Source organism: Lemur catta, chromosome 6 (genome assembly GCF_020740605.2).
Source record: "Lemur catta isolate mLemCat1 chromosome 6, mLemCat1.pri, whole genome shotgun sequence".
NCBI classification, from domain to species: domain Eukaryota; kingdom Metazoa; phylum Chordata; class Mammalia; order Primates; family Lemuridae; genus Lemur; species Lemur catta.
This window is the reverse complement of record NC_059133.1, coordinates 88,125,702-88,146,307: the sequence shown is the minus strand read 5'-3', so window position 1 is coordinate 88,146,307 and position 20,606 is coordinate 88,125,702. Positions and strand designations below refer to the sequence as shown.

Genomic DNA, 20,606 nt, shown 5'->3' with positions numbered 1-20,606 from the left:
TTGGCTTGGAAACCATAATAAGTATCAGTGGGCCTTTGGGGCAGTCTGAAGGGCTTCCTGTTGCCAGAATATGTAGGCATTAATGCGTGGAATTTATAATAACTATTTCAGTGACCTGTAGGCCATTTTATTTGTTTTTCCTGTTTCCTGGCTGTTCAGGGAGTTGAAATTATTAAATAAGGGAGATATAACTGGATGTGACAGAGAAAACAAAACCTTATGATTGACTTAAAGTCTAGGATTTTACAAGCATAGTATTCATGTGACATTATATAATGTCATAATATCATTATACCATTTGCCAAGTGCTATACTAGTTGCTCTCCATATAGGATCTTTTTTAATCTTTGAAACAACCCTATGAAGAAGATACTGTCATCATCCTCATTTTATAGATAATGCTGAGCTCCAGAGAGGTTAGACAACTTGCTCAACTTCCAAAGAGATTTAAACTGAGTTCTATCGTAGTCCAAAGGCCAAATTATTTTCACCACTCTGGAATAAGTGTACCATAGTCATTGAAAACAACTGTATATAGAGAGAAATTATTAACTGAGTGGAACCTAAAAGGACAAGCAGGGTTTTGGTGGTTGTGTTTGGCATGGGTCGGGAGAGTGGAGGAAGGAATGCCTGGGCTGGGAAGCCAGTGTGAGCATGGTGGGCCTGAGTGTGCTCAGGTTCGGGGGACACAGTGCGACCACCGCATGACCAAAGAGAAGGCTGCATCTTGAGGAGGAGCAGGGAGTAAAACTAGACTGGGGCCAGATTATGAAGGCTCCTAAAGGACAGGAAAAGGAATTTAAAGGTGATGCCATAATGAAACGACTATAGTTTTGTTTGTTGCAATAGGGAGCAGTGTATTGACATGTTGACAGCTGTGCTTTTTGAATGATGGGTACGACAGCGGCAAGAGATAGGCAAAACAGTTAGGAGGCTGTTGTAGTTTTCTGGTGATGAGCTGATGAAAGTCTGGCCTGGGGACAGTGGAAGGAGGAGCAAATTTGGGAGGTATTTTCAAGGAAGAAATAACAGGATTTGGCAGATTGGGTGCAGGGAATAAAGGGAAGGACAAATAGCCATAGTGTTGCTTAATTGCGGAAGCAGAATAATGGCAGAATTGAGAAGAGAGATTCATTTTTTAAATTGACTCTGCAGAGCCAGGTGTGGTGGTGTGCATCTATAGTCCCAGCTACTTGGGAGGCTGAGGCAGGATGATTGCTTGAGCCCAGAGTTCCAGTCCAGCCTGGGCAACATAGTGAGAGCCCATCTCTAAAGAATAAATAAATGAATAAAAGTGGCCCTGCAAAACCGCAGCTGGTTGGAGTCATTTCAGGGATGTGCACTGCACATCGCCTGGCCTAGCACCCTATAGCACCCCCTGGTCATGGAGGAGAACGCTTAAGAAGGTGGTGCTAGGGGTGCGGTTGGGTGGGGAGCGTGATAGGGAAAGGGAGGGGCAGGAGTCTGTCAAAGTATGCTGACAAAGTATGCCGCTCCTGCCCTGATTTTGCCCCGGGTCCATTAAATGCAGCATTACAGTCATGGCAAATGCCTCTACACTGATGTGCTTAACACAGATGTAATGTTTTATAAAGGGCAACCTAAAACTCTTGGCGGGGGGTATAAATCTTTGTACCATTATTTTACTGTTAATGCCGTGGAACAATTCATCCTTCTGGGTCTGTATCTTTAAACTGAGAGTGAATACTAATATGAATTTGCAGTACTCATGTTGGAAATTACTACCCTCATTTAGAAGCCATTAACCTTTATGTTGATAAAATAATGTTCTTAACTGAGCATGTGAAATCTGTGCTGAACAGCTGCAGCCTTTCCGGAACACTAACTTAAAAAGCACTCGTCATACTTTTTGAAAATCAAAAGCATGTGGGTGGGATGAAGTCACCTGAGCAATTTTCTATAATTACAACTTTCAAGGCCTTTTCCTTTGTCTTTTTCAGGCTAACTTAAAACACACACATGTGTACACATACACACACACAGCAACAGCACAAACCTATGATTTTCTTCTTTTTCTCTGTAGACTTTTTGGTCTTGCCTTTGTTAAATAGTTGTAGTTCCTACATATTCCTGTAGGTATATGTATTCTTGTTCCTTCCCTATTTTATTTGAAACCTTTTACCTCTGAGAGCTTTAGAACCCGGGAACAGGCTAGATATCTAAGCCTAAAGATTTCTAAGCTTTGAGTGACACCTCTTAAAGCATTTCTAGGTGTGCTGGATCTAAACTGACTCTCCTAGGGTGACACTGGAAACCCCAAAATGCCTTGACATCCTAGAGAATGAACCAGGAAAATATTAGAGTTGTCATACAACCTTTTGTATGTGGATTGGATTCCTCAGTGCCATCCTGGTCAGGAAATACTAGAATGTGCCAGAATTGGCATTTGTGCCCAGGAACAGCCCACACTGGGAATTAGCTTCTGCATTCTGATAATTAAGTCAGGTTTGCTGCTAATGTTTCCTGAAGGAAGGAGAACTAGGCAATAATATCATTTCCAATTGTATGTCTTAATTAACAGAGGAATGGACTGGAAAGAGTTTTAAAGAAGACTTTCATGAAGGATTATTACCTGACCTGGTTTGGTAATTCCATTATAGTTGAACACATTTTAAAAATACTGGCCCCACTTTTTCCAATAAGCTAACTGAAAATAATTCTGAATTTTGGATTCTCTTATGTGCAGAATAAAATTGTTGGCTTTCCAAAAGTATTCATTAAGAAATGCTTTGCCAAAGTGTTGGGCATGAAATAGTGTAATATGTCTGTCTTATTATTTTAGGGGTCACTCTTTCTTCTTCCTTTTCTTTTTTTTCCATAAGTAACAAAAATTTCTTCACCTAGAGTAGAATTTAGGGCTTGCATTTTTAAAAATATCTGTAGCTCTTTCTTGTTACTGAAAGCAGATCTTCTTCAGGGAGGTTAAAACTATCATTATCTTGTTATCATGTTATCTTTTTTTTCTTAGTAACTTGGAAGCAATGCTTTGTTTTCCTGAAGCTGTTTGAAAAGATCTTTGTATACATGTATAGTGCCTTGGGTCATAGAAATGAGGTGTTATGAATTACAAAAGAAAAAAAAAGAAATGAGGCATTATGTCATTTGTTTCAGAAGATACTCTAATGCATCAAAAACAAGTGACAGGGAAGACAGAATGCAGTTAGTAATCTTGTTGTTTCAAAACTGAGCAAACGTTTTTGGGAGAGCAAGTTCTTGCTGGACATCACTAAATAAGAATGAGTTGATGTCACACTTGGCAAGAAGCAACTCTTAAAAATTTTTTTTTCCATACAAATAGTACAACATGGCCGGGAAGAGGGATTGCGGGCAAAGGGTAAAGAATTATGGGGAAAATAAACTGGAGAAGGAATGTGAGAATGTGTTGCTTGCTACAAAAAGAATGAATATGCTAGAAAAGCCATGTTTGTTTTGTCAGAAGGAATCTGAGTTGGAACATGAGCTGGTGGAGGGGAGAGATGTTTACCGCGTCCTCCCCCACACCCGCGGAGGGCTGTTGTGCGGATCCCTGTGGAGGTTGTGTAACTGCCTTGACTCATTTGCAGGGAAAAATGGCCCCTGTAGCTCTTTTGGCTCGTTGTTCTGCACCAAGTATGAGTGCAGAAGTCGCCAAAACATAGCGATATCAAACTCAAAATACAGTCATTTTAATTAGGATTCCCAAATACGAGCAGGCAATACTGCAGGCTTTGTGGAATATGTGCCACCACCTGCCACCCCCTTCCCAGATGCCATGCAGTATTAGGAATTGGGGCAGCCTGATGGCTGATTTTACATTTTCCTAAAAGGCAGAACATGTCAAGATTAGCCAAATACTTGTTGAAATTATCTGGAGTTATCTGGCCAAATGAATGTCTGTGCTCTGGTGTTTCATAATTAGAGTGGGCGAGTGGGTCAGGGGTGCTACTGGCATTTTGAGTGGACCAGTCTGGACACTATGCTGTGTCCTGGAGGATGGTTAACATCCCTGCCCACCAAATACCAGTGCCCCCGGTCTCTGTGACAGCCAGGAGAGGCATTCATTATTCTAAACTCCTTCTGGGGTGGAGGGTGTCTAAAAACAATATGTGCTTTGCAGTATTACTAAGCAGTAGTTTTCTTTGTTGTTTGTTTGCCTAAAGATCTTGGGAAAGTCTTAGGAAGTTGTGCATTTGTAATGTAGCAGAGGTTTCATTCAGGATGGATTTCATTAAAAAAACAGTATTGGAAAAAAAAGTTTGGAAAAATGGATGGAGAAGGACATTAAAGGGTGAGGTGCAAAAGACTTCTTAACTAGCCCGTTGTTGTTCCCAGATCTGCACTAGCTCTCTAGTTCTGTGGGGCTAATTCTCTGGTTCTCTTTTTCTGAGAGGCAGCAAATGCATAGCCCAGGCGTGGAGGCAGAGGTTGGAGGTAAGATACAGGAACTAGAACAGAGAGTGTGGGGAAGAGGCAGGCATGAAGAGAAGATTTGGATTGGGATGTAGAGATTGAAGACTTGGAGATAATGGAAGACGGTAACAAAGCAACTGGAGATGTTACACGACATTGTTAAAGCATTGGTATTTCTGGGACAATTCTGAATACCACAGATCTAGAACTTCCTGGAGAAAAATCCTCCGAGATAATTATGTTAGTTAAAGACCTTCACATGCTTATTAAATTATAGTATTTAACGTCCCTTTGTAGATTTCAGTTTTTAAGCCTATCCTTCAAAAAGACTGTGTCTTTCTAGGTACTTAACTGGCAGGCTAAGTATACTGTGACTTGTTGCTTTCATTTTGGCTTCTAGGTCTGAACAGCCATTTTCCCTTAGATTTCATTATCTGAGTCAGTAACTGAAAGTGTCATCATTTTCCATTCATACGGACTTTCAGAAAATAATACAGTTCTTTATTGGAAAAGCTAAGCATTGACATTAGCAAGATGTTAGCTAAAAATTAGCCCAATTTAATGTTATTAAACAAGTGCAAATAGAGGAAAATTTTGAGAAATATGAAAAATCCCACCAATCTTTGTTATCAGTCATCTTGGCTTTGCCCCAGGCTTAATTAAGTACAAGAATATATCTTGGAGTACTTCCCCAACCTTTTCAGTTTGTTTTGAAAATAGCGTGTCACTGGACTTTGAGCTTTTTCACTAGTTGTCACTCTGGCAGCTTTCCTTCAGTGACAGTCTTGTTTTTGTCACAGGCTATTTCTCTGAGCAACCAGTGTGTCACTCTCTCCCTGTCTAATTGTCTGGCCTTGCTAACTCTTAGCAAGAGTAGAAATTCCCCTCGGTCAACCACATGACTAAAGAGAGGGGCTAGATTTTCCTGAACGCCTCCCGAGTGACTGCGGATGGAGTGGTGGTGTAATAAACCTCCCGGAGAAGCAGCCCCCAAGCTTCCATCGGCTTTGAAGAGGGGCCTTAGACCCACTGAAGTTTAAGAATTACTGCTGTGCAATAGAGAGCCCTGCCCTCAGTAGAGATTGCCAGCTGCTACCTAGAATTCTTTTTCATTTGCATTATCTCAGCATATAGGAAAAAATAGCAAGCACCTGTGTATTCATTTATTAACTTTGTCAGATTTCAATATTTTGCCGTATTTGCTCCAGATCTTTTTTCCCCTGGGGAAAAAACACATTTCAAATAAACTTAAAGCCTCATCCCCATCTATCATAACCTTCCCTGATACTGCTTCTCCCTCCCACTCCACAGGGAATCCCTGATCTGACTTTGGTTGTATTCATTATACCCATGTGTTTTTTTCATGGCTTTACTTTTTCCTACATATTTATGTATTAATATCTCTAAACAATATATAATATTATTTCATTTGTTTTGACTTTATAGAAGTTGCATCCTAGTATACGTATCCTTCATATACTTCTGTAACTTCTTTATGTTGGCTTATGTTTTTGAGATTTATCCATGTTGATATATGTCTCATTTATTTTCACTGCTGTGTAGTATTCCATTGAATGAGTATTTCACAGTGTATTCACTCATTGACCTATTAGTGAGTATTTGAGGATTTTTTCCATTTGTTTTGCTATCAGATAGTTTGCAGTGGACATCCTTGTACATATCTCCTTTTGCACATGTACAAGAGTTTTCTCTAGGGTATGTAACCAGGAACAAATTGCTGTCTAGTAGGGCATATGTGTTTTCAGCTTTCCTAGCTATAGTCAATTTACTTTTCAAAGTGATCATGCTGATTTATATCCTTACTAGCTATGTATGAGAGTTCCTGTTGTTCTACATCCTCAATAAAACTAGATATTGTCCCAGCTGTTCCTTGTTTACTGATTAATTTAAAGACAGCATTGTGCTTAGCAACCATCTCAAACATAGGGTCAGATGCAAACTTGATTTTTTTAATAATAGACTTCCTCCTTTTAAAAGAATTGTTTCGCTTTCTGAGTTATAAATTCAGGATTTATAACTTTATAAATTTTTTTGCTCGTATTTATTTTTTAAAATAATTTTTTTTCCAATCACAAGATGAATATATGATTATTTTAAAGAATTTGGAAAACAGAATTACAAAAAAAGAAAATTAAAAATCTCACTATCTAGACATAGCCAGTGTTAAAATTTTGCTATATATTTCCTTCCAGTGTAGACATATATTAAGTATACATTTACTTTATAATTAGAATTGTCATTTTATATCACAGTTTCACTTAAAATTAAATTGGGACATTTCCATGTCACTGGATAATATTTGAAAACACCATTTAAAGCTGCATAACCTTTCTTTGTGTAAATGTGTTACATAGTTTAATCATTCTCCTATTGGAGGACACTTCAGGTATTAAAATAATGCTGTAGTAAAAAATCTCAGTATGTATATCTTCACCTGTGTTTGTTTCTTTAGGATAGATTTCTAGAAGAGGTCAGTAAATATTTATGGAATTAGATTGCATAGATTATATTAATAAAAGCAGGGCACCCAGGAAGAAAAAAAACAGTCAAGAGAAAGGAAGAGGAAAACAGAACATGCTTCAGAATCATGAGATTCATTACTTCAGCTTCTCTCATATTTGAGTTGAGTGACAAATCTGTCTCTTACCTGAATCTGTCCCTTCTCTTATAAGGGACAATATTAAAGAGAAACTGTACCCTACCATGGACACTACAGAGTTGGTTGTATATTATAGTCTTGAAGGGTTATAGAATCTTAGAGTTGGAAGGAACTTTTAAAAGTTTTATCATTCAATATTCTACTTCTTACAGAGTTCCTGAATTGAGTGCCTTTTGCAGAATATCTCATCATAGTACACTTCTAACCTTGACTTGCTCAACATAAAATCCCAAGCAGCTTGTTGTCATATAAGGCAATTTGTGCCTTTACAGGATAGTTTTGATTAGTTGAGCTCCATTCCTTCCCATAAGCCCAAATTTGATTCCCTATAACCTTCACTTACTCTTTAATTTGTTTTTTTATGAGAGGCTCCCTAAAAATGTCTGGAAATATTTCAATTTTATGTATTTCTCTATTATTTTCTACTATAATTAACATGTAAACAAACATGTATTTGACCTACTTTTAAAGTCTTTGTTTCATTCCAAGGTATAATTTAGCTGTATCCTGTTCTTATAGTGAAAATTATATATGTAGACATTGGTAGGATAGAAAAATTTTCCACATATTTTTATACTTGGTGGGCAGAAAACTTAAAAAGTGTTTAGGTACTGCTAATTTTATTATGATTTCTTAGAAGTTGCATATAAGCAGTGGTTTACACAGTCCCACTTTGTTATTAATAATAATAACCACTTTTTTCTTTTCTTCTTTCCTTTTTTTTATTTGCACAAAATTATTACATACGTTGTCTCATTTAATCCTTGTACAACCTATTAGTTTTCCTCATTTAGTAGATGAGAGTGCTGCAGCTCAGAGAGGTTAAAGACCTTTCCTGTCACATGGCTATTAAAGATAGACCCGGGATTTCCAACTCAGGTCTAATTCTAAAACCTGCATATTTAACTAGTTTGTGAATCTGTCCCCCTAACTTAATTAATTTTATCATAAAATCAAATATGTCTATGTTTTTAGATGACTTGGTTATTGTATTGCATTGGTAGTGTTATATCATTGTTGGATATTGCTCCTGCTTACTGCTCTTTGGTAATCTTAGCTCCTCTCCCCTTGGTTTGGGCACACCGAGGATTTTCTTCCTATGATCGCCCATGGGTTCCTGTGGGGCCTTCTTACTTCTGGGGAAACTGAAGCACAAAATGAGAAAAGAATAACAAATTATTACCTAATTTTTCCTGAATATTATTAATCAAAGTGTTCCGTAAAGAAGCATGTTTTCATAGCTGTGTGCTTTAGGAATAGTGGGAAAAGTTTGAATTTTTATAACTCAGGTATCTTCTTCAGCAAAGACTATGATGTACATGCTTGATGGACTTGGAATGTGGAAACCCATTCTCTCAGCCCTGTGATAAGAATCTTTGTGTTTGTGGTCACATGGGGATTCAGATACGTTATCTCAGTGAACTTGAGGCTCAGGGTCAGAGAACCAGGGAGTGGACTTGCTGAATATATGATTTAATTACCCTAGATCAATCAAGCTTTGACTTAGTGATGACGGGATATATATTGTGTGTGTTTTTACATAGTTGCTAGGGGAAAGGAACAAAGTTTAATCCTTCGTTTTGTTGACTTTTGGTATCACTTTTGTAGTTCCGTATAACTGCTTTTGATGAATTTTCAAAAGGCTAAAGTCAAGTGATTTATAGATAAGGGCTCATTCAGTACTTGCACAAGAGGAGCTCATATCTTCAAATATGGGTGACGTAAGTTTACTTCAGAGACAGGAATGAGTTCATTGCTTTGGAGAGATATGAACAGAATGTGTGTCTTTGGCTTTGGGTGAGAAATAAATTTAAATCCATAACTTTGCTTGGGGGAAATGGAATGAAATAACTGGGCACTTGAGCCTTTTAGAAGTTAGGAATCTTTAGCTAAGACCCAAGGGAGCACTGTCTTCGTCCACTTGTGCTGCTGTAACAAAACACCCAAGACTGGGTAATTTATAAAGAACAGAGCTTTTTTCTTTTCTTTTCTTTTCTTTTCTTTTCTTTTCTTTTCTTTTCTTTTTTTGTTTAGACAGAGTCTTGTTCTATTGCCCCAGGTAGAATACAGTGGTATCGTCATGGCTCACTGCAACCCAGACCCGAGGCTCAAGCCATCCTCCTGCCTCAGCCTCCAGAGTAGCTGGGACTACAGGAGCATGCCACAATGCCCAGCTAATTTTTCTGTTTTTAGTAGAGATGGGGTCTCACTTTTGCTTAGGCTGGTCTCAAACTCCTGAGCTCAAGCAGTCCTCCCACCTCAGCCTCCCAAAGTGGTAGGATTACAGGTGTGAGCCACCACGCCTGGGCCCAGATATTTCTTTCTCATGGTTCTGGAGGCTGGAAAGTGCAAGATCAAGGCAACTGTTTGGTGAGGGTCTGTTCTCTGCTTCTGAAATGGCACCCTGAATGCTGCATCCTACAGAGGGGAGGAATGCTGTCCTCATGTGGCAGAAGGAGAAAGGGCAAAAAAGGGAACTAACTTCCCTATCAAGCCTTTTTTTATAAGAGCACCTAATCCTATTCAGAGGGAAGGAGCCCTCATGGTCTAATCACCTCTTAAAGGCCCCACCTACTAATACTATCATATTGACATCGCCTAAATTTTGGAAGGGACATGTTTAAACCATAACAAGCACGGTGTGTTTGCAGAACTCATGCAAATGTAAGCATTCCTCAGTGTATCAAACAGCAGATATTTGTGAACTACTTTGTATACATCTACTATGGGGCACTATGTGCCCTGAGTCTTTCAGAGATAACAATACGCAATTCTTTCCCTAAGGACCCTGCTGAGTAACTAGGAAGAGAGCAAGAATGCCAGTGGTAACACACAAAAAAGGTTCTATGGTAAATGCCAAAAGTGAACTTTCAACCACGTATGTTCTAGAGATACAGTCATAAAGGGAAAGATTTAGTCATAAATGAGCTATGTTACGAAAACATTTTGATTCCAAAGTATAACCATTTCTCAGATAAGCAAAATTGTCATAAGACAATTAAGCATACATTAAGAAGAAAGTGGCATTTTAAATTAATTCCTCAAGTAAGTTGCCAAGATGCCTCCTAAGGTCATTCTTAGGAGCACAATGGTTGGCTAAGAGAGTGCCATCATTAATGTTTTTCTTACTCATGAAATTTAAAATGCTTTGAATAGTGTCTGGCATATAGTTAAATTTTAGTAAATTAGAATAATCACATGTGGCTGATTGTTTGCAAAGGACTTTAACGTACATTATCTCATTTAATCCTCTCAGCTACCTTCAAGGTATGTAATGTTACCCCTCTTTTACTGATACAGAAATTGAGGTTAAGTGTTATCAGTCAGATTTTCTGGCTGATTTAAGCGGATAAAGAATTTATTGAATGGTTGGTGGATAGCTCACAGAATCACCAGAAGCGCTCTAGAATCATGTTTTGGGCCACCCTGCCAAGCACAATGGCCAAAATCATGCCACAGAACTGAGCCACTGCCAAGCACTTGACATGCCTTGCTCTGCACACAGCGCTGGCTGGCGATGGAGACTGGGTTTTGCCCCGTGGGCTGCTTCTACTGCTGCCTCAGAAACACTGTTTTCCGGAAACTGCTGTCACCAGGGAATGCACCTCGTGGAAGGTTCCTATTTTGCAGTATTTGCTCCCTATTTAGAGTTTGGAGTGGGCGTATAGATTGGTGAAACTTCTGTCATATGCTTGTATTCTAGCTTTAAGGCAGGTGGGAAAACGGCTCTTGGTTCTTTAGTTTCTTAGTATAATAGGCAAAGAGGCTCTCACCAGTGGCAGTTGATTTATTGCCAGCTCCTTGGGTTTTAACTCCCTCTATAGAAGGAATACTTTATTTATATTTCCTTTTAATTGGATACAAGCCAAGTAGAAATTGAGATTGTTTTCCTTGTTAGTAGACTTCATGTGTGAAAAATTAGTTTTTTTCCTAAAATTGATCTTGTTCTTAGAAATTATCTGTCATAAATTAACACTATTGCCTTGGCATTTTAATCTGCCAATAAGTGAGACCCTTTCATCTGATCAGGGCATTTTCTCCAATGTAAACAATCCTGCTTCCCATTACCCGTTGAAGTGCAGGGTATGTGATCCTTCCAGCCATCAGTTAACACTTGCAAGGAGGATGGCCCCTTTGAGCAAGAAAAATCCTAGCATGAATATTTCAGATTTTTTTCTTGGATCCTTTTCTAGTACTTCATTTGTTTTTGTTTAAAGTGGACCTGTGATTCATCTTGCGAAAATCCCAAAAAAAAAAAAAAAAAAAAGCCAGAAAAAGGAGAGAAAAAGAAAAAATGTCAGGTCTCTAATATGATTGCTATTAACTCTATAAAAATAGCCTCCTCTTTTTAATAATCCGTCATGGTGTGCCCTACAGAGTCTGTATTTCTAAGTAGTTGTGTATACCTGAAATTGCTGTAAGTAGAAGCATGTGTTACATGCCAATTTTTAAAAGAACACTTTCCAGTTCCTTAAAGCAAACTCTTTTAGAAAGGAAAGACTCCCTTGGTGCTTTACACAACCATCTTAATTTGTCTGGAAAGCTGAGGTTTGGGGGTATGGATGTTTCAACAAGTAGAGAACATCTGGGCTTGGTGAGCACTAGCTGCCAAATTTAGAGAGGACCCAAGTGGCCCGTTCTCACAGGCCGGCACTCATTCTTCCAGGGGAGTGGGACACAGGCCCTCTGCCTTCATTCAGTGAGGGCTTTTGCAAGATTTTCTCATCTGAATTGTGAATGTTTGTTATATTTGTTTACTTTATCTTCATACTAAGGGGTGAGGGTCTTCTGAATTTAAATATGTTCCTTTCTGCAAATAATTTTGAATTAGTCCTGATCCCTAGTTAAAAGAAATGTGGTATTTCAGTATTGAATACTACTTTATCCCTTTTCCCTTAGAAACGTGGAATTTTCAAAGTTTAGACTTGGAAGAAAACCTGGTTCAACTCTCTCCATTTTGAAAGTAGTAAATGAAACTTATTTTTTTGTTTGTCGTTTTATAGTTTTCATTTTGCTCCCTATTTATCACTTTTTTGACCTTCATATTAGAGGGGTATTATGGTATGTTTTTGCTAAATCAGTCAGCTGTTTTATTGTAAAATATACATAACATAAAATTTATCATTTTAATCCTTTTTTGAGTGTAAAATTAAGTGGCATTAATAAATACATTCACACTGTTGTGCAGTATCATGACCATCCATGTCCAGAACTTTTCCATCATCCCAATTTGAACTCTGTATCCATTAAACAGTAACTTCCCAATCCCCTCTACCCCTAGCCCTGGCAACCCTTATTCTGCTTACTTTCTCTATAAATTTTGCTATTCTCTGTACTTTATGTAAATGCAATCATATAATATTTGTATTTTTGTGTCTGGCATATTTCAATTAACATAATATTTTTAGGGTTCATCCATGTTCTAACATCTATCAGAATTTTGTTCTTTTTCTTTTTTGAGACAGAGTCTCACTCTGTCACTGTGGGTAAAGTACAGGGGCTTCATGATAGTTCACTGCAACCTCAACTCCTGGGCTCAAGCCATCCTCCTGCCTCAGCCTCCCAAGTACCTGAGACTACAGGTGTGCACCACCGTGCCTGGCTAATTTTTCTATTTTTAGTAGAGATGGGGTGGCAGTGTTGCTCAGGCTGGTCTCGAACTCCTGAGTTCAAGGCATCCTCCTACCTCGGCCTCCCAGAGTGCTAGGGTTACAAATGTGAGCCACCACACCCAGCCAGAATTTTATTCTTTTTTAAAGGTTGAATAATATTCCACTGTATGTACATACCACTGTTCATCCATTGTGTGCATTTGGATTGTTTCCACTTTGGCTATTGTGAATAATGCTTCTGTGAATATTGGCATATAAGTATCTGTTTGAGTCCCTGCTTTCAATTCTTTTTGGTCTGTACTCAGAGGTGGAATTGGTGGATCGTATGGTAATTCTATGTTTAATTTTTTTCAATTTTTTATTGTGGTAAAATACACTTAACATAAAATTTACCATTGTAACCATTTTTTAAAGTATACAGTTCAGTGGTGTTAAGTACATTCATACTGTTGTGCAGCCATCACCACCATCCATTTCCAGAACACTTTTCATCTTGTAAAACTGAATTTCTATATCCATTAAGCAATAACTCCTCATCCCTCCCTCCTCCCAGCACCTAGCAACCACCATTCTACTTTCTTTCTCTACAAAGTTGACTATTCTATGTAAATGGAATTATCCAGTGTTTGTCTTTTTATGACTGCCTTATTTCACTTAGCATAATGTCCTCAAGAGTCATCCCATGTTGTAGTGCATGTCAGAATTTTATTTTTAGGGCTGAATAATATATGGTGGAATATGACTTAATTTCTCCCTCACATTTGAAGGATAGTTTTGCTGGACATATTATAGAATTCCTGGTTAACAGTTTTTTTGTTTTAGCACTTTGAATATATCAATCCACTGACTTCTGGCCCCTAGAGTTTCTGATGAGAAATCTGCTGATAGTCTATCTTAATGAGGGTCCCTTGTATATGATGAGTTGCTTATCTCTTGATGCTTTCAGAAGTCTCTTTGTCATTCTATAATTTGATTATAATGTGTCTTGATGTAGCTGTCTATAAGTTCATCTTACTTTGAGTTTGTTGAGCTTCTTGGATGTTTATATTCATGTCTTTCATCAAATTTGGGAAGTTTTCAGGCATTATTTCTTCATATGTTCTCTCTGCTCCTTTTTTCTCTCTCTTTTCCTTGTGCGACTCCCACAATGCATATGGTAGTCCACTGATGGTATGCCATTGATCCCTGGGCTCTGTTTACTTTCTTCAATCTTTTTTCTTTCTGTTCCTCAGACTAGATGATATTCATTGTCCTTTCCTCATGTTCACTCTGCCTGCTCAAAGCTGCCTTTGAATCCCTTTAATGAATTTTTATCAGGTATTGTACTTTTCCACTGCAGAACTTATTTGCTGTTTCCTTTTAGGTTTTTTATCTCTTCATTGATGTTTCCATTTTGTTTATACATCATTGTCTTAATTTTCTTCACATCATCTTTAGTTCTTCAAGCTTCTTTGAGATAGTTATTTTAAAGTCTCTGTCTAATAGATCTGCCATTAGCTCTTTTTCAGGGACATTTTCTGTTGGTTTATTCTTTTGCTTTGAATGGGCTATACTTTCCTGTTTTTCTGTATGCCATATGATTTTTTGTTATTGTTGGAAATTGGACATTTGAATGTAATAATATGGTAATTCTGGAAACAGATTCTTCCCCTTCCCTGGGCTTGCTTTTTGTTTGTCGGTTTTTGGTTTATGTGTTGTTGTTTTTTTTTAATTGTTTTAGGACGTTTCTTTGGTACCATAAACCAGGGTCACTGGCCATGGCCAAATGACCATGGCATAAACCTAGATTGATGAAGTGCTTTTCATAACCTACTATAAATCCCCTTAAAGCCTGAGTGCCCCTTTGCTCTCTGAGTCTTAAGAAAGGTAAGAGTAAAGGGAACAGATATTTATCGAGATCCTATTATTAAATATATGCTAGGCAAACCCTAGGAGGGAGGCAGTTATTATCTTGTTTCTACATGTGAGAAAACTGAGACTCCAAGATGTAAGATAAATTGTCCAAATTTACACAGCTAACATATAAGGGGACTGAATTCAGCTTTTTCTATGCTGCCTAAATAAAAAAATTCCCCTTTCTTGTCCTCTGTTGTTTTTTGGGAACTGTTGGCTGGGAGCTCCTGGGAGAAATGTTTGTGTCCTCAGCAAACATTGTGTGGGTAGGCATCTTACACTGGGGTTGTTCTGCACTCGCAATCTCTTCTGCCACATAGTTTAACCAAAACAATGATGATAGCCATTCTAGGTGGATCCTCCTCCTGGGTGATGTTGGCACTCCTCTGAGGTGGCCAAATGGGGGTAAAACTTCCTAAGGGAAGCAGCTTTGGAGGGAACCCTTTTTCTAAATACCCTAAAGGAATTGATCACTAACACACATCACAAAATCCTGTCCAAGTTAGGAAGGTAGTTTTAGACTTTTTCCTTTCTTTAAGGGAAGAAATTGGGAGTACCTTTGAGAACTAGAGTTTATATTAAGTAAAGATTATACATAGCTTAAAAGTGCTTTTATCTTTGAAATATACTGTGACCAGCAGAGTCAAAAATCTCTTATTAGTTTTGGGGAGATAGCATAGTCAGTTGAGGTTGCTATAACAGAATACCATAGACTGGGTGGCTTAAACAACAAACATTTATTTCTTACAGTTCTGGTGGCTGGGAGATCCAAGGTCAAGATGCCAGCAGATTTGGGTTGTGCTGAGGGCCTGCTTCCTGGTTTACAGATGGCCTTCTTCTTGCTATGTCCTCACATGGTGGGGAACAGAGACAGTGAGGGCAGAGAGAGGGCAAGCTCTTATGTCTCTTCTTCTAAGGACACAAATGCCATTCATGAGGGCCCCACATTCATGATCTATTCACCTGCCTAAGGCCTCACCTACTAATACCATCACATTGGAGATTAAGATTTGTCAAAATTACATAGATTCTACTTTCTGAATTCTGTAGCAGGAAATGGAGCTTGTTACACTGTTTTTTAAAAATGTGCCCCAATACTCGTAATGCTAATTTCTAGTCCTAGAAGTAACTAAGCCCCTCAGAGTTTAGGAATTCAGTTTGGTAAGACTAAGCTAATACCCATATGGCTCTGTACTGTGCTTTAGAAAAACTGTGGGTTTTCTTCCCCTCCACCACCTGACATTTCAGAATGAAAAGGATTGCTGAGTAAAATATTTTCCAAATTTCTAACCCTGATGATTTTTCCACTCAACACTTTACATAAAGAGGTAGGTACAGATGGCAGTTTGCCAGATCTATAGAATATTCAGTCTTGGTCCTCACCCATTCCCTGGAGCCCACTCCTCATTCTTGTATAAACAGAGTGGTTTTAACAGAGTCTCAGGAAATGTCTCCAGTGTTTACGTTTGCAAACCCAACCCTTGATATATGGAATCTATTATATTCAATCAGGTTTTTAACTCAATAGACATCTACTTTGTGTGCATCACTGTATTAAACTAAAGAAGAATTAGAAAACCAAAACCAATGGCCCTGTTGCTTAACCATAAGGAAGATGTAATTTCCTTACATCTGAGACCCTGTCTCAGAAAAAAAATTGTATCCTATGAATATGAAAGTCTCCCTCCCTCCCCTTTCTCTCCATTGGTCTAATTCTCCTATTAATATATCATTCTAGAGTTTCTTTACATATAAGCAAATCTGAACATATATTCTTTTTTATCTGTGTCCCCATCCCCATTTTTACACAGTGATGGCACACTCTATTCACTATTCTATATACCTTTTCCAAAAATTACTTAATATCTTATGAAGACTTTTTATCCATGTAAGTACTTAGAGCTTCCTCATTCTTTTATATGTTCATATAATACTATTTATGGATGTATCTTGATTTAACACATTCATTGCCATGTGAGTTGTATTTAACTCACACTAGTTTTGAGCGCAGGCCCTTGTGAAGCATATGTAACTCAAACGTCTCTTCACCTTGGGAGCCACAAGAACTATTTTTCAAGTTGCATATAACTCACGCACAGAAAACAATAAAAAATAACAAAATCTTCATTAAATTAGAAAGGATCATTTTGTTTTTGAAGTTTTTATTCTATTTTTGTACTAAAACACCATGGTCCCAAGGAAAAAAAAATTTTTATCTAGAGTGGCAGTCAATGTGTTAATCAACAAGCCCTATATCCAGGGACATTGAGGTATTTCCTGACCTTTTGCTATTACAATCACAACTGCAATGAATATTCTTCTATGTATATTATACATCATTTAGCATGTGTGGTAATGTATTTGTAAATTCCTAGTAATGAGATTGCTGCATCAGAGGCTATATGCACTTGTAATTTTGTTATCCAAACCAAATAGCCCTCCATAGAGTATTCACAACTTACACACTGATCAGCAAAGCCTGTTTCCTCACAGCTCCACCTACGGAATATTTTCGTGCTTTTGGATTTTTACCAATTTAACAGGTAAAAAAGGGCTTGCAGTGCAGTTTAAATTTGTTTTTCTTAGTATTGAGGTCATGCATCTTACGGTTGAGGCATTGGTATTTCCTTCTCTCTGAACTGCCTTTCATATCCTTTGTTCATCTTTCTTTTGCTAATTTTTTATTTGCCAATTTCTAGGAGCTCTTTATATATTAGGAAGTTTACCATTTGTATATGAGTTGCAAATTGTTTCCCAGGTTTTTGTGGGGTTTTTTTATTTTAACTATTTTTCTTTTTTTTGCCATGTGGAATCTTGGTTTTTATATTGTTAAATTTATCAATGATTTTTTTATGGCTTTTGCATTATCCTGGCCCACTTTTGATGACAGAAAATCATTTATTCCTCTTTCCATGGTGCCTCCTTCCTTACTCTTTTCCTCCTTCAATCTTGCATTGACAGCAAAGAGCTTTTGATACCTTCCCCCAAGTTTGTACCCCTGGAAATATGTTCTCAGTGACAGAAAAGCCCTTGATAGTTTTGTTACATTTTAGTGTTCTGAAAAATCCCCATTTTCTTGGTACAGGCACTCTGGGAAATTGTTTGTAGTTTCTTATAAAACTAAACATGCAATTGCTGTATGACCCAGCAATTGCATTCTTGGGCATTTATCCCAGAAAAATGAAAACTTAAGTTTACACAAAAACCTGTACATGACTGCTCATAGCAGCTTTGTTTGTAATAGCCCCAGACTGGAAACAACCCAAATGTCCTTCAATGGGTGAATGGTTAAACAAACCCTGGTACATACATAGCATGGAATACTACTCAGAAATAAAAAGGAATGAACTATTGATACAGCAACAGCATAGATGAATCTCTATGATGTTGGGTGAAAAAAAATCCAATCCCAGAAGGTTGCATACTGGTTATTTATATAACATTTTTGAAAGGACAAAATTTTAGAAATGGTGAACAGATTAGTAGTTGCCAGGGTTTAAGGATGGGAAAGGGGCTGGGAGAGGTAGTTTTGGTTATGTTGGCAACACAAGAAGTCTTTGTGATGATGGAATTTTTCAGTATCTATGGTAGTGGACACATGAACCTACACATGAAACAATTATATAGAACTAAACACACACACACACACACACACACACACACACAAGTGCAAATAAAGTGGGGAAATCTGAATACCATGAGTGAATTGTATCAATCAGTATCCTGGTTGTGATATGATAACTATAGTTTTGCAAGATGTTGCCATTGGGGAAAACTGGGCAAAGGGTACACAGGATCCTGTACATGGGATCTCAATAAAAATTTCAATTAAAAAAATAAATCCCCATTTCTGCTAATACCAGATTCACCAAAAGATACTACCTAGTTCAAGTACCTGGTGCTCCCTTGTGTTGGGACTAGCAGCGGATCAGCTGGGGGACCTAGTGCTGGCAGTGGAATGTCAGGGAGCCAAACAATGCCTTGGGTTCTAGCCCTGCACTCTGCCCTGTCAGGCCAGCTGAAGATCTAAGAGCACTGACCAGCATTTTCTGGGACAACCCAACTGGGTAGCCCATCATGCAGCTTAAGCCATTTTAGGAAAGAGCACTGGCTTAAGCTCCAATACGTCAGAACAGTGAGAGGTTGGCATTGGTGGTTGGGGACAGGCGTGGGGAAGGCTTTCCAAGATGTGCCGTGGTGTGGGTGAGTTTGTGCTGATCATGCCCAGCATGTGCGCCGTGGTGATATGTGTTTTGCTGTACTTGTGCTGTCCCATTGGCTCTGGAAAGAGACAGAGCATGGCCTGGCATAATGGTTCTCAGAGTATGGTAAGGGGATACCCAAGACCCTGCTAGGGAGTCTCCGAGGTCAGGACTATTTTTATAATAAACATTATTTGCAAGTCATTCTCATTCTCTTACAAGTGTACAGTGGGGTTTTCCAGAGGCTACATGACGTGAAATAGCAACAGATTAAATGCAGAAGCGGATATGAGAATCCAGCTGTTTTCTATTAAAGCAGACATTTAAAAAACGTATGTAAAGCAGTGCCACTCTTTCTCACTTTTGTGTTTTGGAAAATACAGATGTTTTCCTTAAAATGTTACCTATGTTATTTTTAAATGACTTAATATTTAAGAATTTTCTCAGTTTTAGTTTTTATAGGCAGATATTGGTAGATATAACTACATAAACAAAAGCTCTTTGGGGTCCTCAATAATTTTCAAGAGTGTAAAAGCTTCTGACACCAAAAAGTTTGAGGACTGTCGCCTTGGCAGGAAGCAGTAGGCTTCAGTTCTAGTCAGGGCTTTGCTTTGTGACCATGGGCAAGTCATTTAGCCTCATTAATTGATTTCTTCTTCTGTAAATGTTCATAGTTATTCTGCTGTATACCTTAAAGAAAAGTGATGTAATGATATATGAATGGCTTTGAAAATACAATGTCGTATGCAAATATAGGGGAGTTTAATAGTTATTTTACTAAACTGATGTTGAAAGAATATGATGTTGAAAGAATGTTTCTTGCATGTTAGCTGACATTCTGTTTACTTGTTAAATTTTTTCATTTTAGCATCTCCTAGAAGTTTCCTTATACACTTTATTTCTTTTTATCAGTTTCTCAACCATTTTAATTATTTTTAAAAAATTGAGTAAATATATCTTCCAGCATCTTCAATCAAGAGGGGATTTATATTCCTCATACCTTGAAGTAGTATGATAAGGTCAGGAGCTCTACCTTGGAGAAACCACTTACTATTTGACTTTTGGAAGATTACTTAACCTCTCTGTGTCTTGGCTTCCTCATCTATCAAATGGGGTTAATAATACTTCACTTTCCAGGGCAATTATGAACATGAAAAATAACACACAGGAACATAATAGATGGCTCCATAAATAATAGTTGCAGTGATTGTCATTGACATACAGCAAAAGATGCAAGATTAAATTTGTCTCTTACCCTGTCTTCAGTGAACTTATTAAACTACTTTATTCACAAGTTTATTAGCAGTAATTTCCATTTCATTTCATTTCATTCTTTTTTTCTCCTTTGAAGGGCTGTTGAGTGGCCAGACTTCTCCAACAAATGCCAAACTGGAGAAATTGGATTCTCAGCAGGTGTTGCAGCTCTGCCTCCGATATCAGGATCACCTGCATCAGTGTGCCGAGGCCGTTGCTTTTGATCAGAATGCTCTGGTGAAGCGAATCAAAGAGGTAATGTACTGCAGGAACATAACATGGCTGACTCGTTATTGTGATTCTCTGCGACTTCTGATTCCATTTCTACTGCATAGGGTAGACAATGAACCCAGCTTTATGAGAAGTAGTCCTTTTCTGGCTTGAAACTTGACATTTGTCCCCATTGCTTTGGAGAAATTATCATTCCTAGCAGCACAATGTGGTGGTGAAAAGAGTGATTCACAGAGCTACACTAATTTGGAGTGTGAATCCTGATTTGCTTGGGCAAGTTGCTTAACTTCTCTTTGTCTCGGTTTCCTCTTCTGAAAAATGGGC

General features: G+C 38.0%; 1 protein-coding gene across 2 annotated transcripts in view; it reads left to right on the top strand.

The window, feature by feature from the left end:
• Positions 1–20,606, top strand: part of BORCS5 (BLOC-1 related complex subunit 5) — a 78,998-nt gene that overhangs the window by 34,613 nt on the left and 23,779 nt on the right. For both annotated transcript variants that reach the window (XM_045554310.1, XM_045554309.1), the window contains exon 3: positions 20,149–20,306. In XM_045554310.1, the coding sequence (XP_045410266.1) occupies positions 20,149–20,306 (158 nt within the window). The remainder of the gene's footprint in view (positions 1–20,148; positions 20,307–20,606) is intronic.